Below are 18,009 nucleotides of genomic sequence, written 5' to 3'. Positions count from 1 at the left end.
TGAATGTCGGCGTCCTAAGAATATCTCTGCACGAAAGAGGAAACGACTGTAGAGGGGGCAGGAGGAACGAGGGATGCATCGGAAGCCGTCGAGGGCGCTCGGGGGGGTGAAGGATCGTTCTCTGTACGAGGCAAAACGGCAGCTCCCTTGTGCCGGATCTGCCATTTGCGAGAACGCGTTCGCCCATCTTTAATGTCACGGACTCAATACGAGAAATAGACGGCCGTATATAGAGCGACATTTTGATGAAGCGCTCGCTTCCTTGTCGCGGTTACTACCGACGGGTTTTCGTCGTCTTAGAGACGAAATCGTCGTTGCGTTACGTTACTACTTCAAACGGACTCGTTAGGATGGTTAGATGCACTTAAAGTGTTTCCGTTGTGCTGCGAAGCGACTTGCTCTATACATCAACTATCAAATTCGTCAACTATTGTGCTCACGACTGATACTTCAACCCCTTTGATCTTATCATTCGCATTTGATTCTTTACAGTTATATTCTGATTACAAAACAAATACATACAGTAAATACAATATATCAATTATACAGTTGAAAAATTTGTGTCAAAAACACATTCTATGTGTCTCAGACAGTTCATTTATCCAAATCTTTTAATTTAATACAAAATGGATCTATTATAAAAAAAGACTATTCTTAAATCATATATGTTTATATAAGCAAAAATATTGTAATCTTGCTTGAAAGATTTGTTTTGATCATATATGATCATATTATGGTTGATTTAAGAATAGCTTTGTATACAGAATGTAATACAAACATTACGCAAAATAACATAAAAATCTAACATTTTAACATAAATTAGAAACAAATATAGCAAATACATTATTATCATGTGTATATATACAGATACATCTCCATACATTGTTAAATTTATAATTATATCCAGTTCGAGTTATTTTTAATTATTTCTGTAGATCGCTATTGCTCCTCAATATGTCATATCATTAATTAATTTAAAATAATGCAGTTAAATAATTTAACTGAAAAATGTGTTACATTTGCCTCATATTTATTATTTATTAAATGCGTACGTTAATATGGACGTTGTTTAGTTTGAAATTAACTACAGAAATGAATTGATTGTATATTTTGACAGAAAGTTAAAAATAAAAAAATTAAATTATTTAACTCAAGGCGTTAGATTATTATTACTCTTTTGATATCTAAGTGCGCGGTTTGTATAAATTATATATATTTAACTATATTCCGTAATGCAAGTAAAAGGTAGATTGTGTCCATTTATAAGCGAAGGTTCGCAACGACGACGACGACGACGATGATGAAGGTGGCGTCACGGACTCGATACGAGAAATAGACGCAATATACACGGAGTCCGTGTTTAGACGTTAGCTATATAGGACCGTGCTATCATGGATTATATGTATCCCTTTATTTGTAGATAAACTAGTGCGCGGGTGTGTGTACAAATGGTTCAGGCCGGATTTTCATCTCGTCCACGAACGAGATTCGGGTAATCTTATGTACATTCAAAATACATACACGATGAGATACCGTACTACAGTTTAGGTATTATTTTTTCCAAAGAACGCTAAAGAGTTCTTGATTGAACAATCAACTTGGTCAAAGATTAATTCTCGCCGGTCGTTATAAGAGACGTTGCGTGGGATGGGAAGGGAAGGAGACATCGCTCGAATCGAAGATTCTCATGATGAAACCGTGCAGCAACATAGGTACTTCTAGATAAATACGATTCCCGGCATGCGCGAGCGCACTGTTCCGAGAGCGAAAGATTTATTTTCGCCGCACATTCTGAAATGATGACCTTTTACGCTGGATTTCGCCCCACGCGCGTTACGTAGGAAAGATACAAATCACTTCTGGACGTTTGGCGGTTACAGACGGGCTGCATTCTAGCGTATATACACTCGAAACCCATCGCTCGCTCTCTTCAAGAGCAAATTCCGTCGACACATACAGCCTTGGCTAAAAATATTAGATGCTTATTGATCATTATTTAAAGTTTTAGCTGAAAAATTGATTTATGACACACTAAGAAAAATTTTTGTCATTTGTAATTAGAATTACTTGTTATTGTAGTTAGGATTATTACTGCTACAATGTTAGTAATGATACATGTAGTTACTATTATGTTGTAACAGTAATAATCATTATTATATGTAATATGTAATGTAGTTGACAAATATCTCCCCTCAAATTTTTTTCTCTCAATGCATTTGCTACAAATTATCTTTTATTTCCAGAATCTTTTATACTTTAAAAACTTACTTACTTAAGTAAAATGTGATTATACATAATCATCAATAGATAACAATGCACATAAAAGAATTTTAAGTAAATGAAAAAATATAGGTGCTTGATATTTTTGGGCAAGGCTGTATCTTGAATGGCTGATGATCTCCGAAATTCATTTCGTACGTTCCATTCCATCCGCTCAAATCGAGTATAGTCGTGTCTAAATGTATAATTAAATTGTAATTACGCATGAATATATTTGCTTTATCAATCTCATTTTTTATCCTCAATTTTTTCGCATGCGTTTTATTTTTATAGCTCAGTACCATAAAAATATTATTAATTTTTACGGGAAAGAGTGTTATATATTTTGTGGCAAAGAAATGTAATAAAATCATGAATTATTTTATAACAAATCTTATTTAAGGGAAAGCTGTAAGATTTTAAAAATAAACTTCCGTGCTCTAAAGGTTAAAAAGACTTTTTGTATTAACTCGCAAAGTCTCTCGGTTATATTTCTTAGCTTTTGAGACACTATCGTTAAAATATTTTTCTATTTTAATTGAAAATAGCGATTTGAAAGTAGGTATTTATAATTAGTAAAATTAAGAACAGTCGATTTATTATTTAAACGTAATAGTAATATTTGAATTATGAATGACAGCTTTATACAATGCTTTGTTATCGATGGAAAGTTACATTGGACAGTGCATAATGCATAATGCATTACGTATACACACTATTCTGCATGAGACGCAGATATTTGCGCAGTGACGGTTTACAAGCGAGTTGCACATTGTTTGTTCTTGTAATTCTACTATTTACCAGGTTATATGATACACTTATGACCGACCACGTTTGAAATTATAACTCTCTAAATGTATAGAATTAACGCGGGCGTTATTACTGCGACACAGTAGGTATTATTCAAGTGCAATGCATTATTTCTGTGGCAAAATGGATAACATTCACATTAAATAATAATTGTAAGATATCTTAGACGAGGGCAGAAAATCTATTAGTAACAATAAGAGTTTAGAATCAACTACTTTTATATGAAAGAAAGTTAAATTTCTTCCTAGATTCTTTTTTGTTCAAGTTATAATATTAATTGAAAGGCTTGCTGCACAATAGTGGGCTACCCCATAACGTAATCAAATAATAAATATGTGATTTTGATAGAAATGAATGAATAACAGAGCCCTCTATTTATGTCAAAGATTGAGCAAACCTACTGTTATTGCTATTATATTTATATAGTGATTCGTATTTTTTCTATTACACAGAAACCTCTGTGAAGTATCAAATTCTGATTTTAATGAAATTTTGTGTACTCATAAATAGATAAAATATATAATGTTTCATGAAAATTTGACACTTTGCGATTTCTTTCTCAAATCATATCTGGCGGAACAAAAGATTTTATTTTTCTCATAATATTCTTTATTTAATATGTAACTTCTAATAAACTTTTCAAACATGTGTCAAAATATAGAAGAATTTTTGCAACGTACAAATAAATGTATTTTTCTCGTCAATTTAACTTCAGACATTATTTTCTCCGTTTTTACAAAATGTAGCTGTTACAACAGTTACATAATTACGAGACATTCAGTTAACACTTTCATACGTACGGGAGATTGAAAATATTGTACTTGAATACGTAAGGCGAATACATGGCGTTTTGTGCACGATTTATGTATGTTTGCGCAGCGTCAATCATCGCCGGCTTCTTTCTCCCTTGTTTTTTTTTTCAGTTTCATTGTCGTTTTTCCAATCTGCCTCGTCTGCTGGGGTGCCAAAAGTTCAAAAACGAGATTGCAAAACGAATTGCTAGTAATTTTGCTCGCCTCGTCGTTCGCCATATTCGCATTTCGTGTTTCACGAAAATGGCTCGTCGTTGAGTATCGCGACACCGATTTGCCGTCAGGAAGCCTTAGAGCGAGAGATTTGAGACTTTTACGCTTTACGATCCTCCGTAATCCACATACGCCTGTTATCGGTAAAAGTACGAGAATCGCTGCGCGCTCGGATAATCGTTGAATTTATAGGAACGTCGCGCCACGTGCAGCTGCCGGAACGATTTTCGTTTGCTGAATCTCACGGTACACAGGAGTTGAATATCAAAAGGCAGAAAAACGCATGTAAAAAAACAGAACAGTTCGCGAAATAATTCATTAAATGAATTGAATTCTGTTTCTATAACAACTGATGCATCAACTATTTCGATCTCAGAGTATTCTGATTATCAAACATTCCATTAATCTATAATTCGAGAGTATCATATAGAGTGCAGTCCACTTAACGCTATAAATGTTTCGAAGCATTTAATTGGCCGATCAGAAGAAAGAATTTTACTAATTGACCAATCAAAGGAATGTTTCAAAGCATTTAAAGCATCACAGTTAGTCTGTTAGATATCAAAGGAACAATGGTAATCCAATCCTTTGTTAAATAACATTTTGTTATTTTTAACTTCTGTGTGTATCAAAATGTAAATCAATTGTTGTAAAATTGTTTTACACTATTGTTTTAAGTTAAAGTAGTTAAATTAACGATATATTGAATAGGAACAATGGCGACCTATAGAAATAACAAAAAATAATTCAAATTGGATATAATTGGATATAATTTGCCATTATGAATTTAATAGAGTGCAACAATTTAATATTAAAGGAGCTATGGTAACCCCTTGAATTAAATAATATTTTATTTTTAATTTTGATGTATGTAAATCAATCCATTTCTATGATTTAAGTTGCTCATTTTAAAAGTAAATAACCTCCACATATATTCTTAGTAAATAATAAACTAAATTTGAACCAAATTTAATACATTTTTTAAATGAAATTGTTTAACTATATTATTTTAATATAAATCAACCTATTTCTATGATTTAAGTTGCTTATTTTATAAGTAAATAACATCCACATATATTCTTAGTAAACAACAAACTAAATTTGAACCAAATTTAATACATTTTTTAAATTAAATTGTTTAACTGTATTATTTTAATTAAATTATCAATGTATTGAATAAGAGCAGTGACCTGTAGAAATAATGAAAAATAATTGAAATTATAAAAGGTATATAATTAGGTATAATTTAACATTATGAGTTTAACAGTGTAAATGGATCAGTAGTTTTATTTCAGTATCGCTTATCAGCAAGTTTAGAATTTTGTAATGTGCGTTAACATACCGTCTCGGAATCTCTTACTTCTCAATCCCATTTCTTAATCTCGGAATGTACGCACTTCTGTTTCACGACCTCTTATCTAAGGATCTAATTAAACTTTTAAGGCTGTCTAATGCTCGAAAATCCTTTCTGATTAAAAGTATCACTGACTGATCCCGTTCGATTTATCCAGCTAATATTGTTGAAATTCTCGGAAATTCCAACGAGCGAAATTCGCTGTTAATCAACATTATAATTATATTCGGTTATATCCGAAATAATTATATTGTGGTTATATTGGTTAAAATAATTGAGATGAAACTTTGTCGCGAGAGGCAAGATCATTAAATCCTATCTCGAAAGTGGCTTTGACCAAATAAATCTTATTAATAATTTATATTTTAGGGGACACCGCACCCGTGCGCTATCTGTCTCTGAAAACCCTTCTACCGGACACCACCGGTTACATGACTTACGAGGGCAGTACAACGCATCCCGGTTGTTGGGAAACGGCGGTCTGGCTGATCCTCAACAAACCAATCTACATCACGGCGCGAGAGGTAAACACCGATCTCTTCAGTCAGTCGATTTTCCCCCATCGGGCTTCTCTCGGCATATATTTTTATTTTCTTTCGTCTCTTCTTTTTAAATTCCGATTCTGATTCGTGGAAGCTCGCGTGTCTGACTATAATAATCGAATCATCGAAGGTAACAGCCGACGCAGTAGGGCGGCACCGAGATAGTTTTGTCAATAACGTTGGATCAATCAACGGATCCTGTCCCTTCTATACAGCGCATTGTTTCTGTTATTAGCTGTACGCCCTGAGGAAATTAATGCAGGGACCTTCCAGTACGCCGAAAGCGCCTCTCGGTAACAATTCCAGACCGCTGCAGGGTCTTCATTATAGAACCGTGCGAACAAATATCGATTTTGCCAAGGTAATGTTACGCTGCGATTATATCACTCGATATTTCCTGCGAAGAATATAGTGTCATTCAGGGTAATTGGCACTTAGGGTAAATCTAGTAAATAATAATATTAGTAAACTAAAATACTGGTACACTTTTCAACATGATACAATTCTGAATGAATACGATTTAAAATTAAGATACGATTTAAAATTAATTTCAGATTTAAGTTTGGTAACCTGATCTCATTATGTGAAAAATATTAAAGAATATCAAATAAGGAAAAAAAACAAACTTGAATCTTGAGAATTGAATGTAAATTTCTTTTTGCGTTTAGAATTGTATCATGTTTGAAATTGTAGCACCTTACACTTCGTACTTATTAATAAATTTTTAAAATATACATTCTCTTTTCGGGATTATTTGATTAAATATAAACTATAAATTATATTTTATTAGCACAGTTATGGAATTATAATGAGCTTTATGAATTTTAATTTCAAAAGGGAAATGTGACCAGATATTTTCGAATTTAAAGTGGGATAACTTTATTAAGCGAGGGAGGGAGAAGGATTGTATGAATATAAAAATAAATAACAATCTTAAGTGAAAATCGATCGAAAAATTAAACACAAATGAGTGAAAAACACTATGTTCAAGGCAAATTATTGCACTGTACCTAATAATATTTTTTTGTGAATTTATACAATTTCAAGTTCAAACAAACTGTACACCGATTTATTTGTTGATTTTCAAACACAGTTCTGACTGAAACTGAAATAGTAATATCACAAATTGCCAAAATGCCAAGTAATTTAATATTATTGATAATAAAGCTCTTTAAAACTCAGTAAATTATTTATTACCTGAACTGGAATTCGAACCTGGTTCTCCTGAATTCTAAAGACATTCTTCCTGTGTGTATTGGTTATTGCGATTAATATTTTGCACATCGATGGTCGAATTGATAAGAGACGCCCGTACGGAATTTAAGAGATTTGGGTTCGAATCCCGGCTAAGGTAATATTTTTCATAATAAATTATTTACAGGGTTTCAAAGATATTTATTTAGCACACGGAAAGAACAGAATTTTGTCGGAGTATCTAAAGATTTAACTAGATACAGATCTGAAATTTTTGTTTGGACCATCAAAATAATTATGTAAAATGTTTAAACTGATTAAAAAATGTTAAAACTTACTTTTTCTTGCATAGGCATCAATATTTAAGCATTCTATTATATATAAATTTTTTATGATCCAATAAAATTATTTTCAGAATTAATTTCAATAATTATCTAGCTAAATTTTTAGGTATTTTAACGAAACAATTCTTTTCGTACACCAATAATATTAAATTGCTTGGTAATTTAATTTGTGATATTACCATTCCAGCTTCGATTTAGGACTGTATTTTAAAATTGACAAATATAATTAATTGGCAAGGAGTATGCAAGGACTAAAAATATCAATTTTCAATTAACAATTCTGAGTTCTTTTTAAAAGATGCTTACTGATTAAGGGTAAAGCATTATGAATGCATAACCCCTTCTTTTCTAATAAAAATTTAAGTTATTCAAAATCAGGTTGCTTACTTTATAAAGAGGTATTTTATACTGTTGTAAAAATTAGCCACCATGGCTGTTAGAGTAAGTAGAACATCGACATCGTAACTTTTGTCTTATAATCTCGAGTTTAAAACCAAGTGCGATAATCTTTTTTTTAAATTAAATATCTTTTAAATTAAATATTTATTAAATTAAATTAAACTAATAAAGAAGGAGAATTCTTAAAAAATGTATAAAATTCTTGGCAACTGAAATCAAAATTAATTTTTAACATAATTTCAAAAAATCATAAAGTTTTTTCCACTGTCCACACTTTGTTCATGCAAAGGAAATTTATTTAAGGAAACTGTTGTATTACTTCTTGAAAATGATAATACATATTCTACTATTTTACTATTTGACAAAATTCATTTTTCAGCTGGACTTTTTTTACTTTTTGATAAAATCGAGATTGTTCTACCTCGCCAAAATCGAAATATCTAGTCAGATTATTTATAGCATTTAAATAAATGGATATAATTTTTAACGTTCAATTCAATTTTTCCTACTATTTATATGTTTATTAAAAATTTATCAGCAGAAGATATCCTTGTTAAAAATACCTTGAGTGATCATAAAAGAATCAATCTCGCCACTATTTCTCACGGAGCTGCAACTTAAATGCACTTTCTGTGTTATTCCGGCAGCGGGGAAACGCCAAGTGCCCGTCGATGGCGCAGGACATGCATTATAGAGGTAACACACGATGTTAGCCAGGCTCCAGGAGCCCCTAAACTTCGTGCTTCACCGCGAAGGGATCGTCTCGATGAGAATTTGAAAAGATGACTTTTTCCTTCCAGCCAACACGTGGCGGGACGACGGATCCCTATCGCACAACGTAGTCTGAGGCCATCCCGCGGCAGGACCACAAGAGAGGACTTTTCTTTAAAGGAATGGAACGAAATAAGTTCACATGTGGTGCGATAAAAAGAAGGAGAAGGAAGGATGCTGATGGAAAAAGCTATAATTTCTAACGGGAAAATGAAGAAATTGTGTCGTGGCTGTGTGAAAAAAAGATAGAACGTAAATTTTTTGAATAAGTAAGCCGACGCGAAATGAGAATACTCTTTATTCTCAAAATGGATACAGTTGTAATGTAATCCACTATGTTAAGCAGAAGTTACTTGTACATAATTATCTGCAAATTATATAATTATAAATTATATAATTTGTAGATAAGTTTGCCATACACCAATCGAATTTTGTTTCATTCTCCGGAGTAGCGAGGACAAAGTTGCGTGTTGCTACAGCACTAACGTAATTCTCGTAACACGAGTGATCAAAGGAGCTTTAAGTGTCTTGTTGGGATACAGATTTTCATTTAACGCTGTTTATAAGTTACGCATTGAAGACTCTTATAACAAGTTATCAAGGATGGGCGCTACTTAAAATAATACGTGTTATTATAAATTATGATGCATATATATATATATACATATAAATATAAATAAATATATGTATGTATATATATATATATATATATATATACCTGTATACATATACATATAATTTTGTAAAATGGACAATAGCACTTTCAAATGATGGATGATTCCTATATAGAGAAGATAGGCGTTGTCTTTTAAGGTAAGAAAACTTTTGTATGCCCATCATTGATAAAATCATATACGATCAATCTGTTTTCACACGAAAGATCGCGAGAATAAAATGTGTGCTTGAATGGATTAATCCCGCTAATGAGCCTGTAAATCGGTCGAGTTATTTGACAGGTTTTTGTCAATTACTTCGTAGCAAAATACGACGTGAACGATGTAAAGCGAGAACCATTATACGAAACAGGGGGGAGGAAAACGATAGGAAAATAGGATGGGGGAAATGAAGCGGAAGCGCGGGAAGAAGCGGGATGATCGTGATGGATCTCGGTGGAAGATACAGAAGAAGAAATAGTCGGTATCTCGTTGGAAGAAGAGGAGGAGAAGAGGCGGAGAGCAATTTCGTAATAGCTCTGGAATAGAGAGAAGTAGGATAATAAAGAAGGAATGGTTCGGAAGAGGAAGAGATTAGGATGAAGTCATGTGGTAGATCAATCGCGCGGAAGAGAACGCTGGCTCTCCGTTAGCTTAGCCGATGGACGAATAATCCGGCGCTTTTGTATATAAAAAAAACACAGAAAATGTACACGAACAAACATTACCTAAAATAGACGTTAAGCAGCGGAAGGCGAAAAACTCTTAGGGAAGAAAAAAAAGCGTGTGTATAGAGAATAAAATTGTATCATATGAAAAAGTGAACGTTTAACAATTGTGGTTAATAAGCAAAACGGTAATAATAAAGGCGACGTTATATTGTACAGCAACAGCAATTGCTGTGTGTCTCTGTCTCCTCTCTTTTCTCCCTTTTTTCTCTCGGATTTTTACATCAATTTTAATTATTTTTTAAATTTTTTATATAGGTTCCTACATATATTCTCTCCTCCCAGTTGACACAAATTAAAAGTAACATAACATCAATGGTATAATTTCTTATTCAACAATATACAGGATGGCACACAAAATATTGTATGTTTAATTATCTCGTTAAAACTATGTTTGTGGAGTATCAGTATTTTTGACTGAGTGAGCAAATTCTATACTTCGAAATTCTATGACAGCATCACGAGTTGAGCGGAAGCGAAGGCGCACACATCAATTTGTGAAATGCAGAGCGCACGTCATACTATTTGCTTTACATATAATACATTTATTTTTAACAAAATTAATACAAAACTAGTATAAAATTAATTATCAAATTCTGAAGATTGTCTCTAATGGATAACATTCAACATATCATTCAATATTTGGCTTACAACTTTTTAGAGATATTTTAAGACTTGAACTTCTTTTCGTCAGATAACCATGACAATCATGTGAACGGAAACGTCTCTGAGTTTTTGCCATGTTCTTTATTTTCGCGAAAAACAATATACCTTTCACTTTATAATCAACATTTGAAGTTAACTGTCCGTCATTTCACAAACTGTATGTACTATTAAACTTATAATATCAAATTATACTCAATTCGAGTTATTTTTCATTATTCCTATAGGCCGTCGCTGCTTGTATTCAATATGTTATTAATTTAACAAAAACAATGGAGTTAACAATTTGACTCAAGAAAATAAAGATTCAATTTAGTTTATTATTTATTAAGTGTATACGTTAAACGTTGTTTACTTTGGAACTAACTACAGAAATGGATTGACAAACATGAAAATAAAAAAAAAACAAGATATTATTTAACTCGAGGGATTGAATTACCATTGCTCTTTTGATATCTAAAAGTATGCATTTTCAGCTCTATTCGATTCCAAATCGTGATATCACATTTAATAGAATTTTCACAAAGTACAAACGAATTTGCCTACAGTTAAAAATTAATACTTCACAAATATAGTTTTAACGAAATAATTAAATGATAAAACACTTTATGTATCAATTAATGTTACATTACTTTTAGTTAGTCAGATTGCGAATGTGCATTCTACGTTTGATTGGATATATCTAGTGATAATCTCATTGAATAATTTATGATATCGTACATCAATGTTACGACGTTAACGCAGAGAAGTATCGGAAGCGTAAATTAATAAATTCCAATAACCCACTAATCTCCGAACTAGAGTCGCTCAGGAGAAAGTTCGATTTGGCACGCTTCTCAAAGTTAGGCATAACAAATTTCTTCGTTGACGTGTATCAAGGGTAAGGTAAAGTTCCAACGACGCTTGAGAAAGTTTCGGCGCTCTCGAGCATCGGGACACGCTCGATTCAAAAATTCGAACATGCTGACAAATTATCCAGGACAAAATTAGGTTGAACACTGGCCTGAAGTTCATGCTTTGGCCTGTGAGACCACGTTTCATCCTTAATTAATTATCTACGGCAGTAACGGCGAGCAACTTTTGCGCGGGACGCTTCTCTCACCCTCTTGAGACGAAGGTAAGTGGATCCTATTTTATCAATTTGCGGAATAATTTATATGCCGAGAGAAACTGATTGCCCGTCAAGGCGCAATATTCTTCACCGTTAACGCTTCGCGTCCGTATACCGTGGCGTTATTGCAATTTAATTACGATCGTAGGCGAGAAGGACTGGTGCATGTGGTCGCAGTGTAACGACTTAATGAGGTCACTTAGCATGTAATTTGACTTGCTGCGTGGCCAATAATTTACTACGTGATCTTCGAAAGCGAGTACAAATAATTACATTAAATAGTTGTCTATGCAGAAGTTCATTTGCTTGGTAATTCGTTATATACAAATGACTTCCGTAACACATTCTATTAAAAGACCCCATTCTGCCCCTCTCTCTCTCTCTCTCTCTCTCTCTCTCTCTCTCACACACACACACACACACACACACACACACATATTATATCTATGGCATCTTAATTACATCATATATGTGAAACCCAAAATCCATTTCACTGGGATTCAATTTCTACATAATTAATGCCAGATCTACTAATTATTAGGAAAATTAGATCAATTAATAGCTCAAATAATGGATAGTTCTTGAGTTATGTTATATCAAAGGTATAAAACTTGTATTCATCACATCAGAGTACCACCTTTGATACAGTTCAAGAATTATCCATTATTTAAGCTGTGTGTATAACATTTTTTATTCACCACATTATAAATTACAATTAAATTATGTAAAGACAATCTCATTTCACCCAATTTTCTCTATAATTAGTGCGAAGTCCTTTGAAATGAAATTATGGAAAATGGTGCACTCCGAATAATAAGTATGTGGTGGAACGTTACGCGAAGTTTCTTGATTTACATTCGAATTAGCGTATACTTGGAGAATTTCCGCGCTTGAATTACCGTACGGTCGCTGTCTCATTCGTCAGGCATCCATTCGCTTCAGCTGTGCGAGCAATTTTTCGGTCAAACATTTTTGCAGCGTCGAGCGTACTCGTGTGTGCCTAAACGAATACAACGAATTTAAGGGACGGCGGATTTGCCGAGAATGTGCTGAGTAGCTGGCTCGTCGCGTGCAGCGGGAGGTAAGAGGATGCCAAAAGATATGCATACCGAGCTTAAAGCTCCTTTGAGGAAAAGAAAGAAGGATGAATAAGGATGGTGAGGGAAGCGAAGGGGATAGCAGCCACGTGACATTCTCGATTGAAGAGTAGGCGGATGAGGAGTTTGGGACGGGCGCGTAATCCTTGCACTCTTTTATGGAAATTAAGGACGTGATTTCAGATTCCCATGAGTACAAGTTTCGTCTTCCTTTGCCTTCTTACCGCCTTGCTCGTTGTCGTGTTCTCTCTGTGACCGCTGCTTCGTGACTGAGCGTGATATCCTTTATTTTTAGACTCCATACATACGTAACATTGCATAAACACGATATCGCAGTGAATTTTATAAAATCCTATAGACGTTTATTCAATATATCAACTATCGTGTAACTGTACTTTTTCCTTTCGTTCCTCGAATTTTTTCAAGTCCATTTTCTTTGACAAAAATTCTATGGATCCCCCTCTCTTTCTCTCTCTTCTCTGTTTCGCTGTTCTTATTCTGAAATGTACGCGAACGATTTCGTTGAAGTATATCGACAAATTTAATTAACTAAATACTGATTTGAAAATAACTGTTGGACTATTAAAATGTAGGACTCTCAAGCTTAATTTATCCAGAAAATATAATATTTATTAGAAAATATTTCCGGATCAATACTATTATTCTTTAATTTATATGAAATATCATAAAATAAAATTAATATAAAGTCAATCATATTTATTGTTAATGGACGAATATTTTACTTTGAAATAGAAAATTCTTAAATCTAGAATAAAATATTTTTGGACATCGATTTTGTATCAAATACTATAGTCAGCATCATATATTAATATATATAACGTTAGGTAAAGATCTAAACTTAGGAATACATAAACTTAAAATATCTGTTATTTTTGTCTCAAAACAATAAGTCTGTTCTATTTAATTTGAGGGAGAAGAATACAAATTATTAATCTGAACTTAATTTTGTTTTATTCTCTGCATAAGATTGTGATAAAATTGAATCAGGAAAATTTTTTATCTCATTATAAAAATCCTTTTTGAGAAGATGAACAATGTTGCAAAATATTTTGATATTCTAGCATCCCGCTCATTCGTACATAATTATTTTGTTGGTTTTACAAAATAAATTTCAAATCTGCATCTAACTAAATTTTCAGATATTATACTTTAACAAAATTTTTCTTTTTATTTAAGCTGGTTTTTTTAATTTTATTTTCTCAAATATTTACACTACTTGCGATGTGTGTGTATATCTGCACTATCAAGTGATCTGTTGCTAATAAAAGTTTTACAAGACGATATACTCGACGATTTTGCACGTTACATATTCGTCTGCATTTTATATTTTACTCCACTGTGAAAAGCGTGCACATTCAGCGTAGCCTACATTTACAGAACATTGAACTTGAACGAAACATGCCATACTTAAATATGAACCAATTTCCTCGAGGTTTAGCGCCTTAAGTGTATCGACAAAACGCGTGTCGAATACGTACCAATGCCAATTTATTCAGACATTTCCTTCTGTTCGACAAGGAGGTATTCGGTTGTTGAACCGTAGAATGTGATTTTAGGAGCGGAATGGAAGTTAGGAAATAATAACCAAAAGTTGAATGCAAGTTCATTTGGTGGAAACTGCTTCAGCTTGCGCATGCAACAACGATTGCAATATGCCACGTCTGTTCCGCTGGTAAGGAGTGGTTCAAAAGTTAGCGTTCATTCTCTCGCCTTCGATGATAGACACGATAAAATTAAAATACTGATGATTTTACGATGAAGATCAAGGCTGTTTAATTATAATTCAATATTTTTTAATTTAATTGTGATATTATTTCGGCTTTAGTTTATGATTGCCTTTTAAATCCGATAGTATTCAGCGCGTAGTTTATATGTGTATAACTAAAAGATATATTTTTTAAAATCTAGCAAACACCAACCAGCAGTAACACAAATGTTAGTTATAATTTGCCACTTAACAATATAATTGTAACATAACACATGTTGTCCTAACAGGTACAGTGTAATTGTTGAGTGGAAAATTATAACTAATAGTTATGTTATTGTTAGTTGGCTTTTACTGGGAATTTATGTATAAATATTACAAAGCAAGCTCAAACCTTGATCGTTTTGGCTCTTTTTTATTTATTTGATTTATTAATATTTTTTGCCTTTAAAATGTTTTTTACCTGACGTTATTCTTCAGGGAACCGTTTTTGCGTGAATTTTCACGAGCTTTTGTGAGTACTGGCATTCCTATTTAGGTATACATGGAGAGTTTTGCAGAAACTATTATTATTTCGTTTTATGTAATGTTGTTATTACCAATGTCGACTCTCATATTAAAATTTATTCTCATGCGAACAACTGGCAAATGCAAGAGAAGTTGAAACTTTTATAAATGCATTAATGTATTACTTTATAAAACTTTTTCGCGATTGAATTATGATATCTTGTTGCTTTAAAAAGAGATTTGACTGACAATAGATTCGACTTGTAAAATTCTAATCGAAGAATTACGAATTTGATTTTAAAATTATCACTACTATAATTCTATTACAATTACGACCTTTTATTAACTGGGGAAAGATTGTTTTCAAAATTTCTGAATATATATAAGCGGTCGTAAAAATTAATGTATTAATAAAACAGAATCGATATGCCAATTGGACATGTAACGGACAGTTCATCGAAGGTACGACCGGATCATATGACGCGGATCACTTCGTCGTAAACGGTGGATCTTAATTTGCGAGAAGATTCGTGAAAATAGAAAGATGGATAGTCTCAGGCGATAGAGAGGACAGGGGGTCAGATAGATTGTCCGAAAAAGATAACCAGAGGCGGCGACGTTAAAACTTATCGGCGTCTTCCTTTATGCTTGCTGCCGATAGATGATACTGGAACGGTGTGAGAAGAGATGGAGGTAAATCGGGAAACCATCTACCCGTGGTCGGTGGCCACGTGGAGGCGGTTACAGGAGAATGGATAGCAGTGACCGGGGCGGGATAGCGAGGGGAAGCCCCGATCATGACTCTACAGCGCGCCGAGGAATTATGGATACCATTATACGAGAAAGATTAGAGGTTCTCGTAATATTTTTATTACCTCATCTCACACGTGCGTTAGTCGTCGAGCGAGATTCACACAGGCAAGCCGGCACGCGCACGGACGAGACACAAATTGCCGCACCGTAGATCGCAACTTGAAAGATGGAGGTGGCGCGGTCCCGCATTAAGAAGAGATCACGAACGGTGAAAGAGACTGTATAATATGAGGCAAGAAATTTGAGGCGCGGAAATCCAGTCTTGTTATTTTGTTGTACGAAACGTGGCTAATTCGCGCGCTTCATTTAACCCTTTGAGGACGGGAATTTAGTTTTTAACAAAAAAAATTTTAATAACATCTTGTTTTTCCTAAAACTTTGCTGGGTTTTACTAAATTCAATTCTGGCCTGAGGAGTTTTTAATTCAAATTTCAACAAAAGTAATTTGATCATCGTGAAACTCTATTTTAGGAGGTTCTCGATATCTGAGTTTGAATGTATAGCCAAAATGTCAAATTTCAAAAAAATATCAAGTGTCACAGGGCTTATAATCAGAGGTTGGAAATCAGTACCTACTACTGTTTGCGTAGAACTGATAAACTTCAAATATTTAAAGTGAAACTGAATACTTAATATTACTTTGCAATTAAAAATTCTCTGAAACATCAAATATTTATAAAATAATTTATAATATAATTTATAAAAATCAGATTACTTTTTTTTTAATTCTGTTAGCCATATTTACGATTTTAAATTGTTTAAATTGTTTATTTTTTTTATCTCAGATTCGAATAAAATAGCATCATCAAATTACTTCATGGGTAAAATTTTATAAAAATCGGACGACCATAGTTTACAAAATAAAAGAGATGATCTCGAGTTGCCTATCCACAACGAGTTAATACAAATTTCCATATTATTTAATTATCCTCAAATAATTTTTAAATTCCCAAAAAGTCTCCTTATTTGAAAATAACAGAAAGAACCACTTGAGTATAAGAAAGATATCTGGAAAAAACTAGTCACTGGCCAGAAACCAGTGTTTTCTATTTTAAATTTATTGGTCAGTAATTATCCAGTAAATCCAGACAAGGAAATCTTGATTAGATAAAATTGGTTAACAACTAATTAGAAATTAGCCAAATTAAATAGGATAAATAATCTCGAAGTAATCTCTTTTGCTGAAGTATCTAAAAATTTAGCTACGTACAGATCTGAAAATAATTTTAATGATTAGGATTAAATAGTATACTTAAATTGATTGCTAGAATATTAACTTTTGCAATGTTGTCAATGTTTAAGCTACATAATTATTTTGATGATCCGACAAATTAATTTTCTGTATGTAGTTAAATTTTTAAATACTTTAGAAAAATTATTCTTTCTATATAAAAAACAATTTTAATTTATTCGTCATTGATCATTAAATGTAGCTTTAAGAGATATTGAAACGAATGACGCGAATGTGAAACGAATGAAATCACATAATTGTAATAAAGATGTAATATTGACACGTAGTATTCGTGTGATGAGTTTAAAAGCCAAATAATTTGCGCTGCGCGTAATTACGCTTTTCCGGATTCCGTATTTATTACGCCTGTCTGTTCGTCGAAACCCCCTTGAAATAGTGGGCGATTATTAATTTGCCTAACGGAGCACGTGCAGCCACACAACTGATGATCGCGTTGCAATGGCGTGCTAATAAAACGCATTTACGATTTAATTTACGCCGATGGATATTATACAGTTTTAACTACAAATAACACATTTACATATTGTTATGGATGAGTCCAATATTTCGTTGAATTATTTTATTCAACGTCGCTTTTCCAAGCGATTTGTATCGAAAATCAAGGAATGCGATTAAATTGCAGATTCGTATCCCAATATATAATGATCAAATTTTCCCTTGATAACCGATGGAGTCTGTCGATTAAACGGGAATATATCATTACAGATGAATCATAAATTTAAAATCCGTTTCGCCGGGATTGCGTCTTGCTATTGCCGCGG

The 18,009-nt window shown here is 33.0% G+C and overlaps 1 protein-coding gene across 2 annotated transcripts in view; it reads left to right on the top strand.

The window, feature by feature from the left end:
- The window catches only part of CARPA (Carbonic anhydrase-related protein A), a 168,401-nt gene extending 158,154 nt beyond the window's left edge, over nt 1-10,247 (top strand). Inside the window, exons 7-10 of one of the 2 annotated variants that reach the window (XM_011066277.2) lie at nt 5,818-5,972; nt 6,226-6,351; nt 8,575-8,623; nt 8,710-10,247. In XM_011066277.2, coding sequence (XP_011064579.1) covers nt 5,818-5,972; nt 6,226-6,351; nt 8,575-8,623; nt 8,710-8,774 — 395 coding nt within the window. In that variant the 3' untranslated portion in view covers nt 8,775-10,247. The remainder of the gene's footprint in view (nt 1-5,817; nt 5,973-6,225; nt 6,352-8,574; nt 8,624-8,709) is intronic. The other variant, XM_011066279.2, reaches the window with a different exon arrangement.
- Nucleotides 10,248-18,009: the final 7,762 nt, after the last annotated feature.

Source organism: Acromyrmex echinatior, chromosome 14, assembly GCF_024713525.1.
Source record: "Acromyrmex echinatior isolate Ae372 chromosome 14, ASM2471352v2, whole genome shotgun sequence".
Lineage (NCBI taxonomy): Eukaryota > Metazoa > Arthropoda > Insecta > Hymenoptera > Formicidae > Acromyrmex > Acromyrmex echinatior.
Note: the sequence above shows the minus strand (reverse complement) of the source record. Positions and strands in the feature narration are given on the sequence as shown.